The sequence below is a fragment of the Dipodomys merriami genome, unplaced genomic scaffold (genome assembly GCF_024711535.1).
Source record: "Dipodomys merriami isolate MVZ:Mamm:240054 unplaced genomic scaffold, mDipMer1.0.p SCAF_5, whole genome shotgun sequence".
Classification (NCBI taxonomy): domain Eukaryota; kingdom Metazoa; phylum Chordata; class Mammalia; order Rodentia; family Heteromyidae; genus Dipodomys; species Dipodomys merriami.
Window position 1 is genome coordinate 19145204 of NW_027206068.1, and position 26733 is coordinate 19171936.

Genomic DNA, 26733 nt, shown 5'->3' on the forward strand with positions numbered 1-26733 from the left:
CCCCTTTTTATTCTTACCTAGCCAAGAGCATGGAGAGTGGCAGGAAGAAATGCTTCCAAGATTTAAGTCCTAGATGCCATCCTGCCAGTGCTGAAAACCCCGAGAAATGTGCAGACCGAGAAATACCCCAAGATCCCCTTCAGAAATACAAAACAACATTTGGGTCCCAAAATATCGGCAAAGAAAGCCTTACCGTCAAAGAGTTGCAGTGGTTCCCAGCTCAGACTCAGACTGAAAAGCTGAGCAGCTGGTAAACGAAAGTTTTACATGCCTTTTTTTTTTTTTTTAACGAAGTCTGCAAAACTAATTTCCCTCAAAATAGGGCTCAATTTCCGTTAAAGAAAGCAGTGCTTACCAATCTCAGAATTCCTGATCAACCTCACTCCACCCCATTTCTAAGAAATGGAAAACAATTCGATCTTTCACACGGATGTGAAGGTTTATTTCGAAGCCTTCAAATAGAAGAGAGACAGACAGGAGCTAGAGGGGCTGGATAGAAGGAAAGGTCCTTCCTTACAGACGCCCCTTCAAGATTAATCAATACTTTCTCCTAATTCAAACCAGATGTCGAGCCCAGTTTGCTGTTCTGATTAATCCCATTAACAACTTCAAAGACCAGGTCACCAGGCAATGGACACCTGAGACAATGAAAATAACAGGGTAGTACTGCTGGTGACACTGTGGGACATGGTTGGTGATTGCTGATATTCTCCCAAGGCCACATGCCCAGTCCAGACAGAGTGGGGACTTTCCTGCTGCCCTTTACCTCTGCTTGCTTGCCCTGAGTAAAGGACTCAGGCCCTAGCAGACCGTGTTGTCACCCAAACAAGTGTCAGAATCAAAGGCCAGCCCCTAGCGCTCACAAATTCACTGTGGCAACTTTCGGAATTCCTATACAAGGATGCCAATTGTAACCAGAAAGACCCGGAGCGCTCAAACGTTGTGAACGCTGGAGGATGCAAAATGGTCCCAAATCACTTTCTCGGTAAATGGAACCGCAGTTTGTTGAAAGGGGTGTGGCTACCTGATTTTTTTTTGAGCGAGAGAATGGATTTCTGGAAGGAAATAAGGGAATCTTGTCTCCTGCAAGAGGCTAGAAATGTACTTGCTACTGGGAAAAGATTGCTTCGGAATAGTCCTCCATCAGGGAAATTTATTGGTGGATAAATGGCTAGGGATTTGAGTGGGACCAGGAAAGACAGGCAGAGGGGGAAAGGAAAATAACAGGAGCCACTCAGCCATGCGCGAGAGGGATGCCAGAGCCCCAGACATGAACAACCTTCTTCCCCGGGACTCTCTCCTTCCCAAGTGGAGAATCATCTTCTGCTGCTTGTGGGGCATAGCTCTGCCATCTCTGACCTGGTTTCCAAGCGTTTTATGCATTCACTCCAACAAAGACATTGAAACGTTAGGCGCGCTGCTGCGCTAAGGAAACAGAAAAACACAAACACAAACACAAACCCACTGAATTTGAGGGTGGGGAGGGGAGGACTTCTCCCAGCGTTCCCTGAATTAACTCTCAGCTTTCCATTACACCCCAAGTCTTCTCTGTGTTCTAGGGCAAGGCGCTCTCCCCGCTTTCTTGCAGGTGACAGTTCCCTCATGTTAGTGGCAAACTCAAACTTCCCCAGAATAGGGAGTGGATAGGAAACTCTATGAGGGAATTGGGGGAGTTGTGTGTGTGGACGGGGGTGGGGGACTGACTTAAGCTGCCCGGAGCCTTCGGGGGTGGAGCCATTGCCCGTCCCGGCGGGACTCAGCCACCACCCGGCATCTGGGCTTGCCTTCCCGGAGGCTGCCCGGGCCCAGCGGGCGTGGACGTGCCGCTTCTGCCCAGGCAGCTCAGGGCGGTGGAAAGGAGCGCGCGCGGCGGCGCAGACTGAGCGGGAGATTTGGAGGGAGTTTGCCTGTGGTCAGCTCCGGGCTCCTAAGCCAGCCCCCAGCTCACGTTACACTCTATTTATAACCTCTCAGAGCCATTTCCCCCTGAATGCAGTTCTCTGGGACCACCTTCTTTTGGCTTCGGTCTCTCCTACCCTTGACATCTGAGCAGCTTCGAGGGACGCTCCTGCGGGTCCCAGGGTTTCTATGTAAAGGAGACTGGCCGCTAGGGCTCCAAGACCGGGATTAGCCGAGCTTCTGCAGAAAAGCGCGCCGCTCTTACTTTGGGAGGGAGAGAGAGAGAGGGAGGGGGGGTCAAGTCACACGGTTTCCAGTAAAAAGTGACAGAGGGTGGTGGCGGCGTTTGGAACCATCGAGAACGCGTCTGCTTGGACCCCGAGATTTGCATGCTATGGAACACCCGCTCTTTGGCTGCCTGCGCAGCCCGCACGCCACAGCGCAAGGCTTGCACCCCTTCTCCCAGTCCTCCCTCGCCCTCCATGGAAGATCCGACCATATGTCCTACCCCGAACTCTCAACTTCTTCCTCGTCTTGCATAATCGCGGGATACCCCAACGAAGAGGGCATGTTTGCCAGCCAGCATCACCGGGGACACCACCACCACCACCATCACCACCACCACCATCACCAGCAGCAGCAGCACCAGGCTCTGCAAACCAACTGGCACCTCCCGCAGATGTCCTCCCCACCGAGCGCCGCTCGGCACAGTCTCTGTCTCCAGACCGACTCGGGAGGGCCCCCGGAATTGGGGAGCAGCCCTCCTGTCTTGTGTTCCAACTCATCCAGTTTGGGCTCCAGCACTCCGACCGGCGCGGCGTGCGCACCGGGAGACTACGGCCGCCAAGCGCTGTCACCCGCCGAGGTGGAGAAGAGAAGCGGCAGCAAGAGGAAAAGCGACAGCTCGGGTAAGGGTGTACACCTCTGGGCAGGCGAGGTGTCCCGACAGGAGAAGGAGGAGGTGGGAATGGAGGGGGCGATGCCAGGGAAGAGGTCCCAGGGAAGATGAGAAATAGGGCTCTTGCCTTCCTTGGGCTTTCCATGGCCAAATTCAGCCAGACAACTTTTTGGGGACACGGGTTTCCCTGAGGAACACACGTGTACAGCCAGCAGCCCTAAGTTCTCCAAGATCCCAAGTTCCAGAGGCTGTGATGGTGGTGGTGGTGGTGGTGTGTGTGTGTGGAGGGGGGAGGGAGGGAATAAGCAAGTGACTATATAAAATCAATTGTGAAGCGTGACTATCCCTCCCGGCTGAGGGGCGGGGGTGTCGGTGCGGCAGCGCGCCCCATGCTGCGTGCATGCGTGCCAGGGAGCTCCTGGACTTTTCGCTTGCAAATTCCCAACTCCTGAGTGGCTTGATTCTCCCCGTCGCTCACTGGACTTCCAAGTTCTTTCACGATATTTGGAACTTGCAGTGGAACTTGGCAAAGCACATGAGAAAAAAGTTTTAGGTTTTCTTTTTTCCCCCCCTTCTGATATCAGGGATCTTTTCACCGCACCTTATTTTAAATGATAAACGTTTTCTCCTTCTTTGGGGGGAAGAAGGAATTATCTAGGAATTTAGAGGGTTTTGAGCAAGGTATTAGAGAACTGTAAATACGGAGATACTGAGATTCTTGAAGAACCGCTGATTCTTTATGAAAGTTAGTACGCATGTAGGAGTGAGGAGAATCTGAGACTCAAAAGTGAAAAAGTGAATCCTCTCCCATTTGGGGTACCGGACTACGGGACTCGGTACTCCTAGCTTGCTTCATGCCTGAGGATGGATGCTAAGCTAGTTGACACAGGCGTTGCAGGAGTGTATGAGGCAGCAGTCAAGCGAGCAACAGGAAAAGTCTCCTTGAACTAGAAGCCTAAGGGGGCTAGTGCTTTTCTAGTAATCTAGAGGAACTGAAAACCTTTGCAACTCTTCAACGCTCTTATAAAGATGTAAAAGATACGCACGAGTGAAAGAAGTTGTGAATTTCCCTCCACTGTGAGAGAGAGGGCCACTTGGGTTCTAAAGTTTTGAAAGTTATCATCTGCTTAACGTAACACTTGCATTCATATTCTTCTCTGGTGTAATTCTGCCATAAAAGTCCTAAAAAGGTCATCTCTGATATCAAGTTTGAAGGATTAAGAAAATGTTTAGCTTCTGTGAAACTTTGGACAAGATACTATGTAAATGAGGATAACTGAGATACGCACTTCATGGTACCTTGTGGAGAGGTGTCGGTTCTCCTCCAGTATTTACCATGCAAGTTTGTCCCTGACAGTCACAAATCTAACTTTTTATTTTCAAGGTCAAGTATAAACTTTTAATGCCCCATCACAAATCAGTTTATATCTAAAGAAGTTACCAATACGGGTCAATCATTCCTTAACAGATTTCATTAACTGCCAATGAAGTTCTCTTTAGACAATTAGTTGCAAGGTTAATCTAAAGAGAGTTTCCATTTTCATTAGCTATAAAAATCAGTTTTTGAATCTCATGATGGTTTCATGGACAGTTCTTTTGACAGTAGTAGCTTTCAGAGGACAATTGCAATGCAGGATCGTCAGATTCTTTTGGAATTTCCAGACCTGATCATTCACTTTTACTTTCTGCATGAGAAATCTATGTGATTGATTGCTCCTCACGACTCCTAGAATCCTTAAAAGACATACATTATTTTTGGTAGGGACAATCAGAGAAAGTAGGATTCAAAAACCGACCCTTTAAATGACCCTATTTTCATAAACTCTAGCTAATCAAATCCTTACCATCCCCTTCATAAATAAAAGTCATATAACAAAATAAAGCTTATTTTTACATTTAAAGCCGATTATTAGGGTACTAAGAAATGCAGAAGCAAAAACTTGTGTCATCTTCTTAAAGTATCAGTCAATTTCAACTTGAATGGGGGGGGGAAGCTACTCTTTGCCAAAGATAAAAACCACTGGGGACTTAGAATAAAATTTTTCTTTGATCAGAATATATTGAAGGGCTATTTGGTTAAATAAAAGGAAACATCACAGTGATTAATGTACACTTATTGAAAATAGAATTCAATTTGCCAATTGCTGGGTCTGAGTAAATATTTGTTAGATCGTTAGATATATTTACATTCAAGATACCCTTCTCCTGTAACGATAATACATTTCATCTTCTATAATGAGTGTTCAAAGTTATTTCATTTCATATTCTAGCAGGAACTAAAACAACATGGAAAATGATTACAATTGTTCTTGAAAAGATTTTTTTCTTTGCATATGTTAGTTGTACAATGAATTTCAGTGTCATTTCTATACATATGTACAATATATACCAATCAAACTCACCTCCTTCATCATTCCTCTGCATACCCTTCCTTCTATTTATGAGTTCAACAGATTCCATTGTTATACTTTCTTACACATACTAAATATTTGAACTATATTTTCCCTCATGTGTTACATGAACACAATTTTGTGTAATTAATGGCTTACTTTCAAACTTTCAATATTTCTTTTCAAGAAATTAATTAATTTCTAGACTCTTGCAATTGTATGAGAAAAAATTAATGAAAAGTGAAAATCACTTATATTTTGTAAGGAAGTGTGCAGTTATGATGTATTTTTTTGGTTGAGCATAAATGTAATATCTAAATCTCCTGGAAATTTGGAATAAAAATTTCATATCACTGCATCTTATACTAGGACTGTATGCATGTTTTATCTATGACCAAATTAAGTTATAGTAGAAATAGTGCCAGAAAATGTTGAAAAACAGCTAAAATATTTATAAATCTTACATTTGGTTCATAGTAATGGATCATAATATGCATTTCACCTTCACAGACATACATAAATCTACATGTTAACAAACTCAAAAAGCATAGTGGTATAAAAATGGATATATTTAGACTTTAGGCTCCACTTGTAGTTTATTGACAATTTCAAATTACTGAGGTTGATAAAAAGTATGCCACATTTTTTTATGTTAAACATTTTTCATGGGCTGACCATTTTTGTAAGATTGAACCTGCTATGTTTTCCAGCCGTCTTTACCATGCCAACATCTGCCACACCTTCAAAGGGACTCTTAATAGTCAAAACTTTACAACTCTACTTAAAACAATCACACAGAGCAAATGATCTAAAAAAAGTCTATAAATAGTGTGATTTTTTTGGCTTGAATTATATGAGATGGTTCTCCAAACAATGTAATGAAAGGGATGAAAATCATTCTTACTTTTATGCAAGCATTCTATAACATAAACATGCAGATAATTTTAATCAGATTAGTCTAAAGAAAATAAATACTTGCCTTATTTTAAAAAGCAAATATATCCAACAGAGGAGAAGGGGGGTAGGGGATTATTTGATAAAGTGTGTTTTACTAGATTTGAGTCATATTAGACTAAAGATGGCAAATGCTTTATAGCTACTAGACTATAAAATATTTATTTTCAAACTTTATCTATCTATATGATTGAGTGTCAAGAAATTATTATGGTTAGTAGGTACAATGTTAAAGCCAGAGTTACTGTCTTACTCCAATTTAACTCTAGTATTGTATTTTTCCTAGATATTTTGATCATCATGTTTTCTTTAAAAAAGATGACTTTATTACTCACTTCAGCATTGCTTAAGTATAAACTTTCACTGTATTCTTTAGAATTAATAAAAGTAATAAGCTGGATCCTGAAGATAACAGCTATTGAAAATTCAAATATCTCAAAGCTACGAAATATAAAATATAAATTTTAGTTTTTATTTTTCTTGGAGTGTTAGCTTAATTTTAGGTGTAAACTGTTTTAAGTGCTGACTTGACATAAGATAATAATTGTAGCTATGAATGACCTATATGAGCATTACCCAAAGATTACATTCATAAGTCAAGAGCCGGAATTCCTTTAGAATTAACATTAAGGCCAGAAATGAATGGAAGGAAAACTGCGAATTAAAGTATGCTGTTTCTAGTTCAATGTAAATCTCCTCATTTGTAGTTGGTAAAGGAAAGGCTTAAATGCAAGGGAGCAACATCTAAGCTTTTACACGGATTAAAATCTCAATACTGCATACTTAAAGTACTCACCTTTGCTTTACAATAACAATCCATAAAAGTTATATTAATGCCTCCTAGACTGGTTTCTACTAGCCCACTGTGGGGGGGGGGGGAACATTATGGTAATTATTTTCTCTCTGTGTTTAAATACACCTACCTTTCATCCTATTGTCAAAATGCACAATTTACACTATTGACTGCAAGACAATCATTTAAAGAAATTAATTATAAATAAAAATTAAGATATTCTCTTTGAAGGGAAATTCGGGAAACTAGTTTCATATATAATGGGGAAATTTAAAAGTGTTAGCTTGCTAACAATTTAATAAACTAGTGTGAAAAGTGTCTACCTATAATTGTATTATTTATTACTTTGCTTGGACATTTTTATTCATTTAGTATATTTTAAATGTCAACAGCTTAAAACACAAAACAAATACTTGTGAGTGTTTTAGATTTTTACTTCAAATAAAAAAGTGCAATAGAATAACACATTTTAGTTTTCAACAATGCTCATCTTATTGCTTTATATCTAAAATTTCAGAGGGCATCCATTTATAAACAGTGCTATGAAAGTTGTAATTGGTCAATATTACTGGTAGAAATACACTATAAAGTAAATTTTATGTAAGAGTTCCTCAACATTTGCTCAGTTAATTGTTACAGACTGTTTATCTCTCAAATTTTCTATCTCTGATTTTCAATCTTCCTCAAAGTTTCCAAATCGCCATATTTTTTAGTAATAATAAAACATTTTGTGAAAGAAGTTAATTCTTCATTAATTCATTGCCCACCGATTGTCATCATAATGAGTGAAGACAAATTCTTAATACGCACACTTATTGCTTTTCCATGCTGAAGGTATCATTGGTTAATTTCAACTATTAAAAATTTTACAAAGGAGAGAAGAGAAAGAAAGAAACACAATTCAAGTCACAATTTCACAAATTAGAACTTGAGTAGATAGAATGCATTTTGTATTTGACATATTTATTCAATAATAATTTTATTGTCCTTTTAAATTTTCATATATTATCCATCTCACTTGCTAATATGGTCTACTCATTAACTATATTTTTAAAAGTACATAAAGATAACAATTTAATATGGTCCCTATATTTCTTACGACTGCTCTGAATAGCTGTTTTGAGCTGAGGCCATAAAGAGCAACGGCATATAGAAAAGTGTAGGCAAAACTCTGAAATCACAGTCATCATTGCAACTACAAAAAAGCTTGTAGATTATCTGACAATTATATTGTAAAATACATTATGACACTGGTCATTGAGATCTCAGGGTTCAATTTCTATTATCTATTTTAAGGCTGAAATAATGTAAATATTGTTGTCATTTTCTTTCTTCCCTTCCTTCCTTCCTTCCTTCTTTCCTTCCTTCCTTCCTTTCTTCCTTCCTTCCTTTTCCCTTCCTTCCTTCCTTCCTTCTTTGTGTTCTTTTTTGTTTCTTATTTTGTGCCATTTCTGAGGCTTGAACCCAACCTAGGCACTGTCCTTGTACTTCTTTTGCTCAGATTAGTGTTCTACCAATTGTGCCACAGCTCTACTTCCTGCTTGTTGTTTTTTCTTTCTGTTTCTTTCTTTTTTGTGATTAATAGAAGATAAGAATCGCAGGGACTTTTCCACCTGGGCTAGCTTTGAAGAACAATCCTCAGTTTCCTGAGTAGCTATGATAACAGGCAAAAGCCTCCAGCACCCATTTCTGATGCTCCCCTCTAAGAGGATTTAATTTTTTTTTTTTGCAAATTTTACTTCCATTGTAAAAGTATAGATAAATTGTTTTCCCATTCAGAAAGTTGCACTTCATATTTTATCATGCAAAAAAATGACTTTTCTATTTATTTATAAGTTACAGATCTCAAATGCTGCTTTTCTATTTCAGAGAAAGTATGTTTTAACCTTTTAACAACTGTATTACTAAATTAACTGCTACTTTGTAAACATTTATTTATGTGTAATAAAATGGAGTAATCGGGAGGTTTTCTTTACCTTTGAAAATTGAAATACACAATAAAAAATTCCATGTGCAAAGTATTAGACATCATTTCATTTTTGAATTTGCACATTACGTGTGTGTAAATTATGAAGCAGGTATTGGCATTTTTGGTTTTTATAGGGTTCTGAAGATATTTTGGTTTTGGTCTCTTCTGCATGTGAACAGGAATATTTAGGCAAAACTTTTTGAATCTAAATATTTTTTGTGAAAGATTTCTGTGAGAGAGACTTTAAAAAACTATCATGCTTCCTTTTCTATTCTAGATATATAGAAAAATTTGTTTATATCATTACTTTATATATTACTACTATGAATTCTCAAAATTTTGCATTTACGTCCAGGTTTACTGAATCTAATGTACTTGATTACACTAGTGACTTAAATCCTCAATTTTTGGGATTTTTATAGTTATTGAAAATATAACATGCTTACTATGTATAACTTACAGTCATAAAAACTTTAGGTTATTATTGATTAAAATTTTAGACTGAAAGACTGTTGATTTTCAAAAGTTTAAACTAAACTTGCTTCAAATACATCTCTAAACACTGTGTCCTCACTTTCCTAACTCTTTGGGTTCATTGAAGCTTATATTGGCTCCATTAGTTGAAAATATGAATATGTGGTATTCAGTATTGCAGTGCTGAGAATTTATGATGTTTAATTTCTATAGCTATTAGCTTGTGTTGTGTTTTATTAGAATGTTTACTTGTAAAGCTAGGATAGCGGTGAAGGTGCTGTGTTAGCTAGAATGCAGCAGTTAGATTTCCTATATAGTTGTGTGTACTAATCTAGAAAATTCCAAATTAAATTTCTTGACAATGTAAATTTAACTAAAGATTCAACATTCTACATTCTACTGCTGTAATGTGATGTTGAATGTTTCAATTGAAAACTAAAATATTACGTTTCTAGCATGTAAAGCTGTGTGGAGACTCCAGCAGGCTAGGACTAGTAATCAATGCTAGTCATAAAAGTCAAACCTGCCAAGTTCCCTGCAGTTTGTGTTTTCTTTTGTTTTTCTCTTCTTTTAGCTCACTATTCTTAATTCACTTCAAGTGATTCCCATGATTCTACAAGGAAAACAAGAAATCCCTAGTTATCTTCTATGAGAGAGGGCAAGAATATAATTTCGATGAAATCATCCCACAGGCTCTGAGGAAAGGTACCAGCAGACTTCAACTTAGGCTAGCACTTGCCAGTGGAGTTTAAAAGCCTGCAATTTTATTCTTTGAAAAAGCTATCCTTAACGTTTTGCCAGAAGTAACATCTAGATAAACTTAGTTTTTGCAATGTGATAGCTACTTGCAATGCAGTAAATAAAATATGTTCACTATCTGCAGAGGTAGTTTCTTTCCTGTCTGAACCATTCAGTAAATTTTTAGATGAGTATTCTTAGTCATTTGAAAAAAAAAGCAAACTAAAATGATGTATACATGTTACCGCAAAAATAAGATGAGAAATAACTCTTAACAAGTGAACAATGAAAATAAACTTCACAAATTACTGATTTATGCAAAAATAAGATGAGAAATGACTCTTAACAAGTGAACAATGAAAATAAACTTCACAAATTACTGATTTATTTGGGTAGATAAAGCACACAGAACAACAGCACTATCCTAGCCAAAACTTAGAACTAGATGGGTAAAATGTTTTATTTTACAGGATGTCAGTAGTTTAATGAATGGCCTTTACATTTTAAAAACCATCAAAATGGTCTTTTTGCACTGTGTATATTGAACTCCAGTGGTATCCCCTCATTTGATATTTTTCAAAATGAAAGAGAGCTTTCCTTTTACTGCCTTTAACAATTAAAATCTCCCCAACCATATGCTATGTTTACATAGAAATTCCTTTTTTTTTCTCATTTGAAATATAAACGGGTCTGGGTGAATTAAACGAGACTGTATGTTTAAGTAAACTTTTGATCCAGATTGAAATGACAGGAAAGCCAGAGTTCAGGCATCCAAATCTGGGGGCCTGCTGCCGCCCACATTTCCAGAATTCTTGTTCTATGAACATCCATGCTCAATTTCCAGGCAACTATAGATATTTTTTCTTCCAATCCCATTCTGTTTCCTGAAAGTGAGGCTTTCTGTATCTTATTTATTCTTGGATGCCCGGAAGTTGCGGGCACATTTAGTCCTAATTGACACATCATAAAAGCCTGTCTTATTTCTTAGCATATCAGGTAAGGAAGTGGATGAATCCTCTAAGGGAGAATTGAAGAGACTTAAATAAGAATCATTTGATGCTGGGCAGTTTGTAGGAAAGCAACAGGAAATGATGAATCACCCAGGATCTGTCCACAATTGGAAAATAATAGCTCCCCTAAACCTCAGTTGGCAAACAGAAGGAGCTCTCACTAGAATCCATTTGGTAAGAACATCCGGACAGAAGCCTTCTGGCAAAGTTTGGACCTCAGGTGCAGGATTACAGTAGATATCGAGTATCGTCCGGTAAACTGCCTTGGGGTAGCCAGTCTTCTGTTGCTTCCATTGGCCAAATGTAACCAGTATCCAGAGCACAGAAGACATGTGGATGAAGTGCATCAAGGTCAACCTGAACGAATGCAGACCAAGAAGGAGAAATATGGGAAACAGATAGGAGGGTCACACGGGAAGACTCAACTGTTGCTCGATTTCTCTCTCTTACTAGCTGCCACATAGGCCAACAATAAAACTTCTCTTCAGTTACTTTTCCTCAAATTAAGCTGAGTTTACATGCACAATATACTTAGAAGAATGTCTGCTTCTGTAAGAGTTATTATGTTTGTCATCCATCACTGTATTGTGGGTGTGTACTCTTCTATAGTACCTGTTTTTATTTTTATTACATATATTGCTATTGGGTAGGGGAAGGGAAATAACAAAATGCAGAAATAAGAATACAGGATGACCCGTGGTAACGAGATAGATGTACAAGACACTATGTTGAAAATGAACTTTACAACATTGCTGTGGTGAGGGGAGTAGGGGGTGGGAGGGGGGGTGGGGAGGAGTATGGGAGGTGGGAAGGAAAGGGTTGGTAGGGTAAAAACAAAAGTGGGGGTAATAATGCTTGATAGGAAATGGACTCATTACCTTGCTCTTGTAACTGTAACTCCTCTGTACAATATCTTTACAATAAAAATATATTCAAAAAAGAAGGGCTGCTTGGTATAAATTTAAAATAGTCTATACGCTTTTTTTCCCCTGTGAATATAGGCTGATTTCTAATTAAATTATCTGGCAAGTTGTAGTTGCCTTCACAAGTCTTAAAAGTCCTATTCTGAAGAATCTTTTCTTGGGGATCTTCTTGTTTCTGGTTCTTTAGTGTCTCTTACCACCACTCCATCAATTTTTTTTCTATTGAGAAAATATACTGACAAAACAAAGGAAGCAATTCTGTCTTTAAGAGAGTACAAGAGGGAAAACTCAAATTAAATGGATTCAGATATTACTAATAAAATATCATTTCTCTGTTAAAGCTATTAACTGGGAAGATGGGTGAGGGGCATTTTTCTACTATGTATCACACTTTGTAGAGAGAATTCATGTATTTCAGCTCTTCGTTATTTTTAGCAGTTTTATTTGGACACCCTTACAAATAGCAACTACACAAATCTTACAAAAAAGTGAAAGCATTTTATCCTACATAAAATGCATGAGATAGGCCCTATTTTGGGGCAATTCCTTTTACAAAGAAGACGGTTCATTCATTTATTTGTATATAGTTAGTACTGAAAAAATAATTGTTCAAGTTGTGGGAACACAGAGCAGCAAAACTCTTGACTTGAAGACCTAAGACATGGGGGACATTTCTGTCCTACAACCCAGTGCACTATGGAGAATTCAAAATAGACTTTACAGAAACTGAACATGATTATATCTACTGGTCTTCAGCAGTTATTTTTGTGTAAACAATGTAATTATAAAACAGGTAACTAAAATCCCAAATGCAGAGTTAGCTTTTTTTCAAAGCTGTTGATTTCACATTTCATCCTTTAAGAAATGTAGTGATTGCCAGGTGTCAGTGGCTCATTCCAGTAATCTAGCTACTTAGGAGGCTGAGATATGAGGGTTATACTTTGAAGTCAGCTGGGTCAGGAAAGTCAGTGACTCTCTTCTCTCCAATTAATCACAAAAAAAGCCAGAAATGAAGTTGGGGCTCAAGTGGAAGACTGCTAGCCTCGAGCCAAAGAAGCTCAGGGACAGAGCTCATGCCCAGAGTCAAGCCCCAGCACCAGCAAAAAATAAAAAAATAAATGTAGTGTTTGTTCCTCTGTTTAATATAGAAGAGCTAGTAGGAGGAGAGAGAAAAGTCAGAATAAGGACAAAACATTAGATGTTCAGTGACACACAACAATGACAAAAAATGAAATAAAGTCCTCGTTATTTATACTAGTTCATTCATTAATTCATTGATTTCAGCTTAAATTTGATTTGTAGCTTTCTCAGTGCATTGGAATATTTAAACAGATAACCAAATTTAGAACTATAATAAAACTTGAAGGGACTCACACATGATTAAGCCCAAGGAGCCTATTTCTGCCAAGACAGCATGTGTCCAGAGAAGTCAAGTAATGTCTGTTCCTTTAGCCTAGGAGGAGCATCTGGCTTTCATATCCTTCGGTCTAGCACCCATACAAGGAAACTTGCACAAAATGTTTTGAAACATTAAGATTTTAGTTTCCTCTCATAAATTTAAGCAATATTTATAAAGCATTGGGTACTAATGTTGAGTAAACAAAATGTATCTTGACAAAATTGTGTATAGTCTACTGCTATTTAGATTTACATTTATGATGACCTCAGTCACTTTTCATGCTTGTTTTATGAATGTTAACACAGGTAATTTTTCTTAATTTGAATTTCCTATTTTTCTCATGAAGTAGCTCTGGTAGCAATGACCAAAGTGCTGTGATTTTTAACACCTTATGTAATATCCATATCAAGTTCAAATTTGATATTTTTTTATTGTGAGAATACCATACAGAGGAGTTGCAATTTACATGGGCAAGATAACGAGTACATTTCTTATCAAACATTGGTGCCTTCTCTTTGAAAATTTAATATTTTAAAGCCCATGTACAGATGAACTTTGCTGTAAGTAATAGATATTTAGGTAAATAATAATCTGTTTTAGGTAACCATTTGTAAACTGAAGAATCTGTTCCTTTTTTAAAAAGCTTAAGTAAGTTTTGTTCTATTTGCGGTTTACTTATAGTGTGTTTGCCTTTTTTGGCTTCAGATCAAGTAATAAAGAAAATCGCTATTACAAGTAGACAATAAACAACTCATTTTTCATCCTTAGATAATATATATATATATATATACACATATAATAAATATAACTATTAAATAGATTTTCTTTCTTTTTTTCTTCTAAACACAACTATGTCTCAAACACATTCAAATTCTCCTTCCACCTTATTGATTTATATTAAAAATTCCTCTTTCCAGTAGGTTGGGTTACCGTTCTGTGTTCTACGTAGTAACACACCCAATCCATTTTATTTCATACCATTCCATAACAATTTTTCTGCTCCTACTTATATATCTCTTTTAGAATTAATTCAATTCTATGTAGGACTCTTTATTTATTTATTTATTTATTTGTTTGTTTATTTATTTTTATTTTTATTGGTCATGTGGCCTGAAATCTGGGCCTGGGCACTGTCCCTCAGCACTTCAGCTCAAGGCTAGTGCTCTGTCACTTGAGCCACAGTGCCACTTCCAGTTTTCTGAGTGTTTTATTGGAGATAAGAGTCTCACAGACTTTCCTTGCCCGGGCTGGCTTTGCAGTGTGATCTTCAGATCTCAGCCTCTTGAGTAGCTACTGGCACTCAGCAGGCATGAGCCATTGGCACTCAGCAGCATTTGTTTTCACAGAGGTGAAAAATCAGTTGATGTTACAGTATCCTTTGACAATCAGAATCTGCTTTCCACAACCCTAATACAGGCTCAGTTTCACTAAATACTTTTATGCTTAAGGAAAAATAAATATAAGATATTTTATATTTCTTGCTTTTTCCACCAACATGTCATATGCTTATTCAGAGCAGCAACACTCATGCTATATACCAACAAGCGCACTCTTATGATGACCATAAATTAGGATTAAGATAACCTAAAGTAGACTTGGCATTTGTAAAATTTGATATTAGAAAATTACAATATTAAAAGTAGAAAGAAACAAAAGTATTATGATCTTTCAAGTTCTTATTCTGTTCAATATTTATCAGTGCTTGTCATATTAGTACTATTTGTATCATCTCGTGTTTCCCTTACATTGACCCAATTTTTTCCAAAAGAATTTCATCTTTTTACTTCTTGTATTTTTTAATGTTCCAGGTGATTCCTATGTATGGTCATGATTGAGGACTGAAAGTGTAGAATAATCTTGCTCCATGGTTGAAAAGTTCAGAAAACCAGCAAACTAGAATTCTACGTATTTTCCTTGCAACTTATGGATTACAATAATGTATAATCATTTTTAGTAAAAATTGTGTACCTGTGGTTATTGTTAATGGAAGTGATGTTGTCTGGTGTTATAAAACAATAGCCACAAGACACACAGGGCTACTTACATTTGAATTAAGTGAATGAAATGGAAAATTTGACTCATGTCCAAATTTTAAGTAGTCAGTAGATATGTGTGGCTTCAGGCTGATGTATTGGTCAGTATAGATATAGGATACATTAATGCATCTACCATTATTTCAGTTGGATACAGCTTCTAAACAAAAACACTAAGCTACTGCTGTTAACCAAAAGATGCACTGAGGATGGGCATTACGCAACAGAGAAAGGAATTGTGTGAATTCAAATACCATAGAAGGCTTATATAATTAAACTTTGCAGTGCATCCAAATGTAAAATATAAAGAGCACATTTTGCTTGAGGACGTTTTGCTTTTATTGCCCAAATATGTACTATAATAAAAGATATTCTTGATATTCTAAAAGTTATTAATTGAGCTGGATGCCAGTGGTTCATGGCTGAGATCTTAACTACTCAGGAGGCTGAGATAGAAGGATCAGATTAGAAGCAATCCTGGCAGGAAAATCCACCAGAATCTTACATCCAATTAGCTAAAAAAAGCCAGAAGTGGAGCTGTGGCTCAAGTGGTAGTGCATTGCCACTTAAGCAAAAAAAAAAAAAAAGATCAGGGAGATTGTCCAGGCCCTGAGTTGAAGTCCTAGGACCAGCACACATACAAAAAAAATTAATTGAACCTAGTATAATATAAGTCTAGGATTTGGGTAGTTATCAAACTACAAGAAAAAAACAAAGACATTAAATCATTAAATGGTAACTACACAATATGAAGTAATGCACAGCAAAGCAATGGCTCTGAGTATAAAAACTAGAATTTGGAAGTGAGAAAGCAAATAATAAAAACTTACTTAAAAAATGTAAGGTCAACTAGGGAGATTCTTCCAAGCCTCTTGAGGGATAGGGAGGAAAACATTTTTTCTGGGAAAGGGTGGGGAACATGCCAGGAACTAGGCTAGATTTTCCAGGGTGAAAGTATAAAACCTTAATAGAATCAGACAGTAGCAATTAATGACATAGAATTATTAACATTTAAAGTCTCTCAGAAGATTTGATCTTTTGTAATCTTTGATCTGAATTTCAGAATTTCAGATCAGGGAGCTGACAAACAGCAGAAGTTATTAGAGGCGAGTTTAAGTTGTTTTAGAAAGAGTATGAGGCCTCATCTTGGCATTCAGGAAAGCAAAAGGAGGAGTGACGTATAGGGAGCCTCGCATCCATACTGTGGAACATCTGGACTGGTTTGGCTGTGCTATGTATTATGCAATTAAACATCACAACCACAAAGTTTGGTGTCTAGAAGAACCAGGAGACTAATCACCAGTGAATTCATCATTAATGGAGATTAAATGGGAATTAATTGAGGATTGAGCTGCTAGGTATTTGTGGTATTATAAAAGCAATATTGATATACACATTGGCAGTGATATCCCTGGGCACATTCATTTTAGAATTTATGACTTGAGAGTATACATTGAAATATAGAAACCTGGAAAAATGCGAATAATTGCATTTGGTATTACTTAGGAAGACAGAAAAGAAATATTCATGAATGTATATATATATATATATATATAATATATATATATATATGTATTTATATGTAATTTATACAGTTGCATTAAACCAAGCCAAAATAAGTGCTCAGCTACCAGTTTATCATTGTTTTAGGGTTTTTTTTTTTGCAGCAGAGTAAGTCTAGACCAAATATAATTTGTAATAAAGTTTTACTGGCAGTGTAGAAGGTTAAGGAAAACATTTTACTAGTTTTCAGTGGGTGAAATTTATGAGTTTACTTTTATGTTAAAACTTTTTACTCATATGTTATTAGTGGCCATTTGTAGGTTAACGTGTGGATGTGGCAATCTATATTACTAATGCAAGTTGTCTTCTACTAAAGATTAATATAAAAATACCCCTCACTTTGAAGTGTTTTTTTCATGGGCACAATTTGCATACGTAAGATGCAATTTTTGCATAAGGAACCCCTTGAAACAAAATGCCTTTATAAAAAATCTTGAGACACTAAGTATGGTAGTTAAATGTAGTAACACAGTGGAATGCATGCTAAAGCACAGTAGAAATAGGTGGTTTCCACATTGCACTGTTTGTCTTGAAAACTCAGGATGTGAGAAAGCCATACTAAGCCAATAGGAAATTTAAATATGTTATTCAAAGCGGATGGAATAAAGTGGACTCATAATTTAACTGTGTCCTAAAGAGGTGCTGAACTAGGGAGGGGCTGCTTAACCCAAGAGTCACAAGTAGGATGTTATTAAAGGATTTCCTCATGAAGTAGTTGTGTTATTCTCAGGTCAGACATAAATACTTTCTCACATTTTCTCTACATGACTCCAAATATATATTTTTTCCAAGTTTCTGCTTTTACACTTTTTAATGGAACATTTTGAATCACTTGACATGCAACCTTATTACTTTAGATCAAACTGCATTAGTTAAGGTAGTAACTCAGAAAAGAATTCCTCTGATAAATGGCCATTAGTGTGAAATCAGGACCTATCTCACTTCAATACTGATGTTTCCTCCCACCAAGACAATAGCTGTTTCCATAGCAATATAATTCACAAACTCATATATAATTCTGTAAATGTACTGTATAGTGGGTCAACTAAGATGAATGAATACTCTGATATTCAAGGAAGGATCCATCATAGCGTAAAGAAGACGAGAATGGAAACAGTTACAGCAATGTGATGTAGGTATAATAAAGAAGCATAGGGTAAAATATCCAGAGAGCTGTAGAAAGCTTTCAAAAAGAGGATGGCACTTGTCACCATGTCTTCATCTCATTTTACTCATATGATGGGTCCATGAAAATCCATAGATTGTGGCCTTTGTAGAAAAGCATAAGAAACCATGTGAAAATAATGAAGGCATCAAATTCGGGGTAGGATTTTTGGCTCCTCAAAATGTAAACAAAATTTGTTCCTAGGATGCTTTGGTTCCTATCCTTTATTTACCATTTCACTAGGTTTTTGGCTCAGGCACGAGATGAGTAAGCTTCCTAATTCTAAAATACTGTTTTAAGAATGGGGATTCAAGACAGTGGTTGAGCATATGCCTAGGCCTAGCTTGCACAAAACCCAGAATTCCCCCAGCACTACACATACACGCAGAGTGCATTTCCGGGACACTATTGGATATAATCACAATGAAAGGCAAGGTATTCTGCTTTCTGATTCAGTGATTAAATGTGTGGGCAATATTAATTTCAGCATGAAATTCATGTCATCTTGATAAGGTAAGGGAGAATTAACACAAGGATAACATGAAAAAAATCCACTTACAGATATGATGGTTATGTATTAACCCTCCCATGTTTGATGAAGACTTTGATGAAGACTGTGACTCAAGTGAAGTGACTTTCAGTCATTCCTAAGTCTTCTTTGCTTGATTTTTAAATGATGTCATCCTTTTTCTCCACATCTACTTTGGAGCTGATAAGACCTACCTGCAAGCTATGCTTAAGGAGATTCACAGAATGCTACAACTGGATAGGATGCTAGGGTTAATGATATCACTCAGCCATGGAACTCTTATCTGGGATGTTCAAACAAAATTTAATCCTAAACACTGAAAAAGAAATGGAAGGGATTCCAGAATCCATCAAAGCAGTGCCCTTGGAATGAAGATTGGAGCTCAGAAAGGGGCATATTTAAGAGCAGGATGTGAAACTAAAACTAATTATGTCCTATTTAATCTTTCTTCTGTAATTCACCTTATTATTTAATAGGAACTTAAATATCTGAACTTGCATTTTTCAAGATGGCTGAACGAATCACTTTCAACAATAATGGTGACATTAGCATATGTATGTGGTTTTATTTGTTTTGTTTTCTATTGTTGTTTAGTTTTTATTTAGAATCATAAACTCTGCAATCCATCTAGATTTGGAGAAGAGTAAGAAAAACATGAACCCAGAGAATGGCATGAGAGCAAAAAGATTACAGGATATTAGAAATAGATGGGGGTGGAAGGGTGCTCTCCTGAGCTACAGAAGAATGGTCTGGTGGTTACCATAAACCAAGTTAGATGTATTAGAGTTGCCCTCAGTCTGTAATGGTGACCCTCTGCTGGTCTTGTCATTCCTGGACCAGCAGCCTCACATGGCTTCCTTCACTTTCATGCTCTCTTTCACTTTCCCAAATACCACATCAAACCAATCAGTCTTGACAGTGCAGATGAAAAACTGGGACCATTTGCATTTGATCCAGCATTGGCCATGGACGGACGAGATGCTAGGACCTGTGTGCATCAGGATGAAATTCTCATCCTCAAATTTCACTCCATAGATAGACTTGCCACCAGAGCCATTTTGGCATGTGAAGTCACCACCCTGGCACATGAATCCTGGGAATAGCCCCAAAATATTATCATTACTCTCCATGGATTTGAATAAATGCTAAACATCAGTTGGCCAGTATATTTAACAAAATAAACATCGAGAGTATGGAATTCGCCCTGATGTCTTCCCTTTATGACATTTGCCTCCTGATAACATTAGTTGTTAATTTAGGAAGAATATTTTCTTCCATCCTGAAGTTGATACCCATCCTTCAACATTACTCTAAAATATGAATGATTGTTAACAAACATTCCATCAATGATAAATATGACAGTTTATATTACTATTATAATTGGAGGTACTTCTTGATTAAAATATGTATTTTCCTGTATTCTCTTTGCAAACGCTGGATATCTTTTTTTTGGATATTTACCACTTGACATTTTTTTGTTTATATAATTCCTTCCCTTATTTCTGAAAGACATTAATGTTACCTACTCATTGGGTGCAATTTTTTCTTCTAATTTAGGACAACATTAGTTTTTTTAGTCCATTAGTTTTCTTTACCCTAGGTTCTTTCGCAAGTATATATGAAAGAAGTCATACCAATTCACAAATTTGACCACATTGAATCTCGTGGATTTGATTTGCCAAAATCTAAAACATTGTCTTGATCATTTAGAGTGTGGTTAATAGCCCAAACTATAAGGAAAGCAGTGTGTGTGTGTGTGTGTGTGTGTGTGTGTGTGTGTGTGTGTGTATGTGTGTGTGTGTGTGTGTGTGTGTGTGTGTATGTGTGTGTGTGTGTGTGTGTGTGTGTGTGTGTGTGTGTGTGTGTGTGTGTGTGATGTCCACTTAACTAATAAATCTGTCATCACTAACTGGTCTCCATTTCCTCAGAAATAAACAAATCACCATCGAGTCCTTTGAAACAGGAGACTTTTAGAAAAACAAAAGTCACTTTTACTTCATCCTTCAAGAAATAAGTATTTCATAAGTGGAAATGGGATGTAAGAGAAGGGCGCTGGGGTCTTCACACCTGTGAGAAAGACCAGCAGATAGCCACAGAGCAGGCATTCAAAGGAGCCTCAAACCTTGACTTTCAGCAAAAGGGTGAATCTAAGCCAAGAATGAAAGTTGAAGGCAAAGGCCTTGGAAATCTCTTAAGTAGAAAACTTGATTTGTGGGAACATAAGAAATCCGTGAGGAAACTTTACAAATTTTATCTGGAGCCTTGTGGACCCCAAGCAAATTAAACCTGAAGTACTTTATTAATGATTGAATTAAATCAAATTCCACTTTAAGTCAAATGCTAATTGTTCTCAGATAAGAACTTGCACTAGAACAACAGGATCTTCACTAAAGAATAAGCATCAAAGATCTAGTCATGAGTTTATTTGTTCTTTTTTCATTTGCTTGCAAATTTTATTTCAAAAAAATGTCAGGTACATTTATTGTACTTTGTCTCAATGAAAACAATGAGTTCCTTTAAAGTAAATGCTTGAACATTCAAACCGATAATTTGCCAAAGGATCATAAGGCCAGATAAGAGATAACCCAAAAGACAAGCCAAATGCCTAACAAGCTCAAAAAACAAGTATGATACAAAAGCACATAAGAGGCATCAATAGGAAAAGTGATTCACCCATTGAATGTAAAAGCATAATGTATTGTTATTTCCTCTAAGTTTTATACTAAGCCTTTAGATTTTATTAAGAATTTTTCTTACAGAGCCTCATGAGTCCTTTCTCATGCAAATATTAGAGCTCTTTGAGTACAATGAAACATGACTTATATTTGTTTTCTCCTAATACCGAAACAAAATTAAACAAAAACATACTTGTTGGAAATAACATAGTTCCAGAAACATTGAAAGGACCATGTGGTCAACTGGAGAGACAGACCAAAGCACTGAGCCTTTTCCATTTTTGTCTCTTCCAGTATTTTGAGGGCTGGAAAGAGGCTGATGATATAACCCTTGATTTTTTCATGTTATACTGTCTACCTTATGCTGGTCCTTCTCTTGGTGGTGCCTAGTATTGTGTGAATATCTAAAGTTGTTCCAGCTTGCAAAAATCTTACACGATTTTTTTTTCTTTCAAGAATATATTGTATGGATTGAGAAGTGTGAAAGTAGTTACCTCACATGCACCAAGCCCAGGATTTCATGGTCAGCATCATAAAAATAAATAGATTAGTGTTATATTGTATGCACAGATGATTTTTCTTTGACATGAACAGACTTGGACACAAGATAAATCAGTTTTAAGCATTTTCTCTTACTACTCTTCAATCTCCTCCAATAACTTTGTAAGTGTATTTATTTGCCCCGATTCAATCTGTTCTCCTCGCAAACAAGAGTCTAGGACCATGAGAGAAAAGTTATTATTTTATTCAGAGTAGGTTCACAGATGAGATATTTGTATGTGTAAGAAGAACCAGTATGTTAGTATGCATGAGCCTGAGCTATTAATAACTTTGAAATATTTGATAAAATGGTTTAGAGGCCTTTTAAATCTAGGGCTTCCATTCTTTTTTTTTTTTTTTTTTGTCGGCCGTGAACTGTGGGTTTGGGCACTGCCCCTCAGCTCTTCAGCTCAAGGAGAGCACTTTACCACTTGAGCCACAGCACCACTTCCGGTTTTCTAGTGGTTTTTTGGAGATAAGAGTCTCACGGACTTTCATGCCCGGACTGGCTTTGAACCCCGATCCTCAGATCTCAGCCTCCTCAGTAGCTATGATAACAGGCATGAGCCACTGGCCTGGCTTAGGGCTTCCATTCTTACAGTATTAATAATTCATACACTTGGTTACCAAATATCAGATATGCATTCACTGGGGGAAGTTATTGGTTTTTAAATTACGGAAAATATTTTTTTTGTTTAAAAGGAACTGTACTTTAAAATTTTATATGTGCTGTGTTCAATCATAAACCTTTGGGGATGATTTCATTCTTTATAAATCTCAGATAGGAATACAAATAAATTACTAAAAGTTCTCTCAGTTACTGAATGGTGTAGATATTAAGGAGGGTGTGGAAAATCTTGAAATAGTGGGGGCCTGCTTCATTGTTCTAAGCCAAAAATATCAAAATCTGGCTTCAAATACTATGGAAACTAAAAGTCTGCTTATTCCTATAGGGGATTATTGCATTACTCAACCTTGAAAAATTATATTGCCTGGCAACTACAAAATATGTTTAATTTTCTCAGTCCCTCTTTAGTCCTTTATTTTGAACCTAGTATCATTCAAAGGGTTTTGTCTATTGACAGTTCAAATCTCGCTGGATTATATACCACAGCTGAAATGTATGTTCATATTCATGTTATTGAAGTAGTTTGATTTATACACTATTATTGATTACAAGGAGAACTGTATCAAGGTTTCTGTCTCTATTTGCTCAATTACTTTTGGTTTAGAAAAGCAGAGAACCCAAAACCACTAAACCTCATACATATCACCAAAGAGCATGCTTCTTGGTAGACCTCAAAGTTGCTAAATTGGGGATTCTCATTATTATTATTATACTTAAGTAGTTGTATGGAGGGGTTTCAGTTCCACATGTCAGTTTGTGAGTACAGTGGATTTTATCATTCCTCTCATCATTTCCCTCCATCTCTTCCAATCCTGGCCATCTCCTCAAATTACCTAGTTCTATTTCCAAATACTTACATTGAATACTACAACAGCATTAAACTATCCTTTCTCTATCCATTTGTTTAACCCCTAATAATTCTCCAAATAGTAATATCTGACTATTTTTATTTTTTTATTTCTCAAAAAATTAGCCAGAATGAAAAAAAGCTTCTATATTTTCTTAGTTAACACCAGAACAGGGATTAAGCAGGAGTATGTGGTGTGAGACGAAGAACAGCGCTAACCTTTTCTTTGCAACGGCATTGAGGATGTTCTTGCTGAAAATAAAACAATTAACTACTCAAAGTTCTAGTTAACAACAAAACTATTTTTCTATTTAGCATGGCGCTCTTGCAAAGTGCAACCTTTTACTATGTGACAATGGAGGCGCACAGTCATTGCTTGTCACTTGGAAAGTTTGTTCAAGTAGCTGAAGTGGCTACAATGGCACTAATAATGCTCAGATCAGAGGATTTGTAATACTAGCTCCTCTTAATTAGGGAATGACTGTTCAGTCAGAGCACCACCCAAATCATTACCAGCAATATAATAAATGTATTCTGTGTTATTCACTTACAGGTACTCAACAAGCCTTAAGTGGAAAACTCATACAAGAACATCTGTTTGAAATAGTGGTTTGAGCTTTAGGATGACTGATTAATCTCCCACTCCTTCAGTCTTTGCCATTTATAAAGTGCAGATTAAATGGCTACCATTGGCAAAGTGATACCCGTTTTTGAAGAAAACATGACTGAATTTTTTAAAAAGTGAGCGAGGTCTGTCTTTCGAACTTCATAGGTTACATAGGTGCCTATTTGATCAAGTCAATTTAATGAAAATACTAATATATTGATTAATTCAGAGGAATTTGAGAAGTTTTGAAAATTCTTTTACTAAATTATAATTAGCTTAGCTCCAAAGAATAGAGTGCTTACTGTGCTATATGAAGCATCTCAGCTTCATGGCAGATAAAGGCAAATTTGAAAGGAAGACTGACACCATTTAATTAGCAATCTGCTTACTTTATATCATAAGCAACATTTAATTTTATTTTACCTTGGTTTCTTAGGTAACTATTGCAACTTTTCACCTGTATATTTTTTCCTTTTTATTAGCCAATATTAATTGCCCAAATGTGTTTTTGTATATTTCATACTTCATATAATACATGTTGATCACATTCACCCCTCTGCTAAAATCTTATCATTGTTCCTACTTCTCTTCCTATTTTAAAAGACAATACTAATGGCTTTCATTATGCAGTTTTCACATATATATATATGTATATATATATATATATATATATATATCCCTTTGATGTTACTTGTATAATTTTTATCCCCATGACTTGCCTTTTCTCTGTCTCCTTCCTGTTGGTTCTCCACCAAAAACAGCATTTGTCTGCTTGAGTTTGGCTTATTTTGCTTAACATGATGAATACCTGCATCAGTATAATAACTACTCTCCAATTTATTCTAACAATTTTGTTCTTCATTTACAAACTACAGTCATGACAATGGATTTATGTATCGTTCATTCACTCTGGGCCAAATATTGTGCTGTAAATTTATAGTGGAAGTCAGGTATTTTCAGACCAGGTGGTTTTTGTTCATAGGAGACATGACATCACTTTAGACAAAGGACTGTCACAATTTGGAAGTGGGGAGAGTTGTATGGACATCTACAAGTTAAAGATAAAAGATACATCTAAGCCTCATGCAATGTATAGGATAGTTTTCTATAACAAAGCATAACGAGATGTCCCCACAGGACTGGAAGAAGTTAATTGAGAAAATCTGAAGGAGTTGGCAGTGGAGAGTATCAAAAGAAAATGATAAGATTTCCTTTGCCTGAAATACCTTTCTTTTAGTAAAGGTTTAATCTGGCAAAATTTTGAGAGTCATCATAAAAATTCATCAATTAATATTAATTTATCTTCTTTTCTAATTCCAAGAGTAGTAGCATAGTTTCATAAGTAGGGTCTAGTTTTAGTCCCTTGAACTAAGTGTACATGTACACTCCCACAACAGTGCATGAGATTTCCTTTTCCCTTCATCCTTCACAGCATTTGTTGCTTGTTTTCTAGATAATTTTCATTTTGACTGGGTGGAGTTAGAATTCTAGTGCATTATTTTATTTCCATTTCCATTTTCTTTATGGCTAAGGATATAGAATCATTATCTTACTATTAGGCATGTGTATTTCTTTTATGAAAAAGTGTCTTTTCAATTCATTTGCCTATTTATTTAACATAATATTATATTGTATAACATAACGGTGTATGCACATATGTGTTTGTATATATACACACATATATATGTATATACACATATGTGTGTATATCTAAATGTTGTTTGGATAAGAGAGAAGAAAAGATGGAAAAATGGGAATATTTTGTTCAAAATACATTCTCTTGTATTATAATATAAATCAACTTTATTGTGTCAAGAAAAGTGATTATTTCTGTAATCATAGCCACTTGGGAATTAGAGATTGGGAGGATTGTGGTTTAAGATGAGCTAAGTGAAAAACAATATGGCCAATCTCAACCATAAGCAAATTAGTTGCATGTGCCTATCATCTCACCTATGTGGAACATGTAAATATGAGATGCCCAATCCAGTATGGCTGCCCAAACAGCAAATCATTATTCAAAAAAATTTAAAAAAGCAAAAAGTGCTGACAGTATGATTCGTGGTAGACTGCTTGACAAACAAGTGTGAATTTTAAACTTACTATTGCTCCCCGAAGTTATTTGTTGATTAAATTTGACCATTTTGAAGCCAAAGAAAGAATATATTTTAGTAAACAAACAATGAATTTCATCATATACATAGGTAACATAAAGCAATTGAAGAGAATATGAAGCAGAACCTGCTGGAATGTTGAAACTAGTAAATCAAGTTAAAGTGGTTTTTTTTTTCCTTACTGTTTTTACAGTATTAGGGTATGAACTCAGTCCCATATTTATTAGATCAAAGTCCTATTATTGAGCCACATATCCAGTCCTTTTGCTTTTTTGTTTGCTTTTGTTTGCTTTCAGTTAGTACCTAAACCTAACATTCTTCCTGCCTATACTTCCCAAAGATTATATGTATGCATGGTGTTTCCAACTGACTCCAAATAAAATTCTTCATGGATGAGCACAAAAGCAGAATAGAAAGGAGAGAGAGAGAGAGAGAGAGAGAGAGAGAGAGAGAGAGAGAGAGAGAGAGAGAGAGAGAGAGAGAGAGAGAGAGAGAGAGAGAGAGAGAGAGAGAGAACTGATAAATGTCATGATATATAACAACCAATTAATTGGAGCAAGAGAAAAATGACTGATGACTCAGGGG

General features: G+C 36.4%; 1 protein-coding gene across 1 annotated transcript in view; it reads left to right on the forward strand.

Annotated features, from left to right (window-relative positions):
- Positions 1–1945: 1945 nt before the first annotated feature.
- Positions 1946–26733, forward strand: part of Meox2 (mesenchyme homeobox 2) — a 58616-nt gene continuing 33828 nt past the window's right edge. The window contains exon 1 of the mRNA XM_069996157.1: positions 1946–2807. Within this exon, the coding sequence (XP_069852258.1) occupies positions 2294–2807 (514 nt within the window). The 5' untranslated portion in view covers positions 1946–2293. The remainder of the gene's footprint in view (positions 2808–26733) is intronic.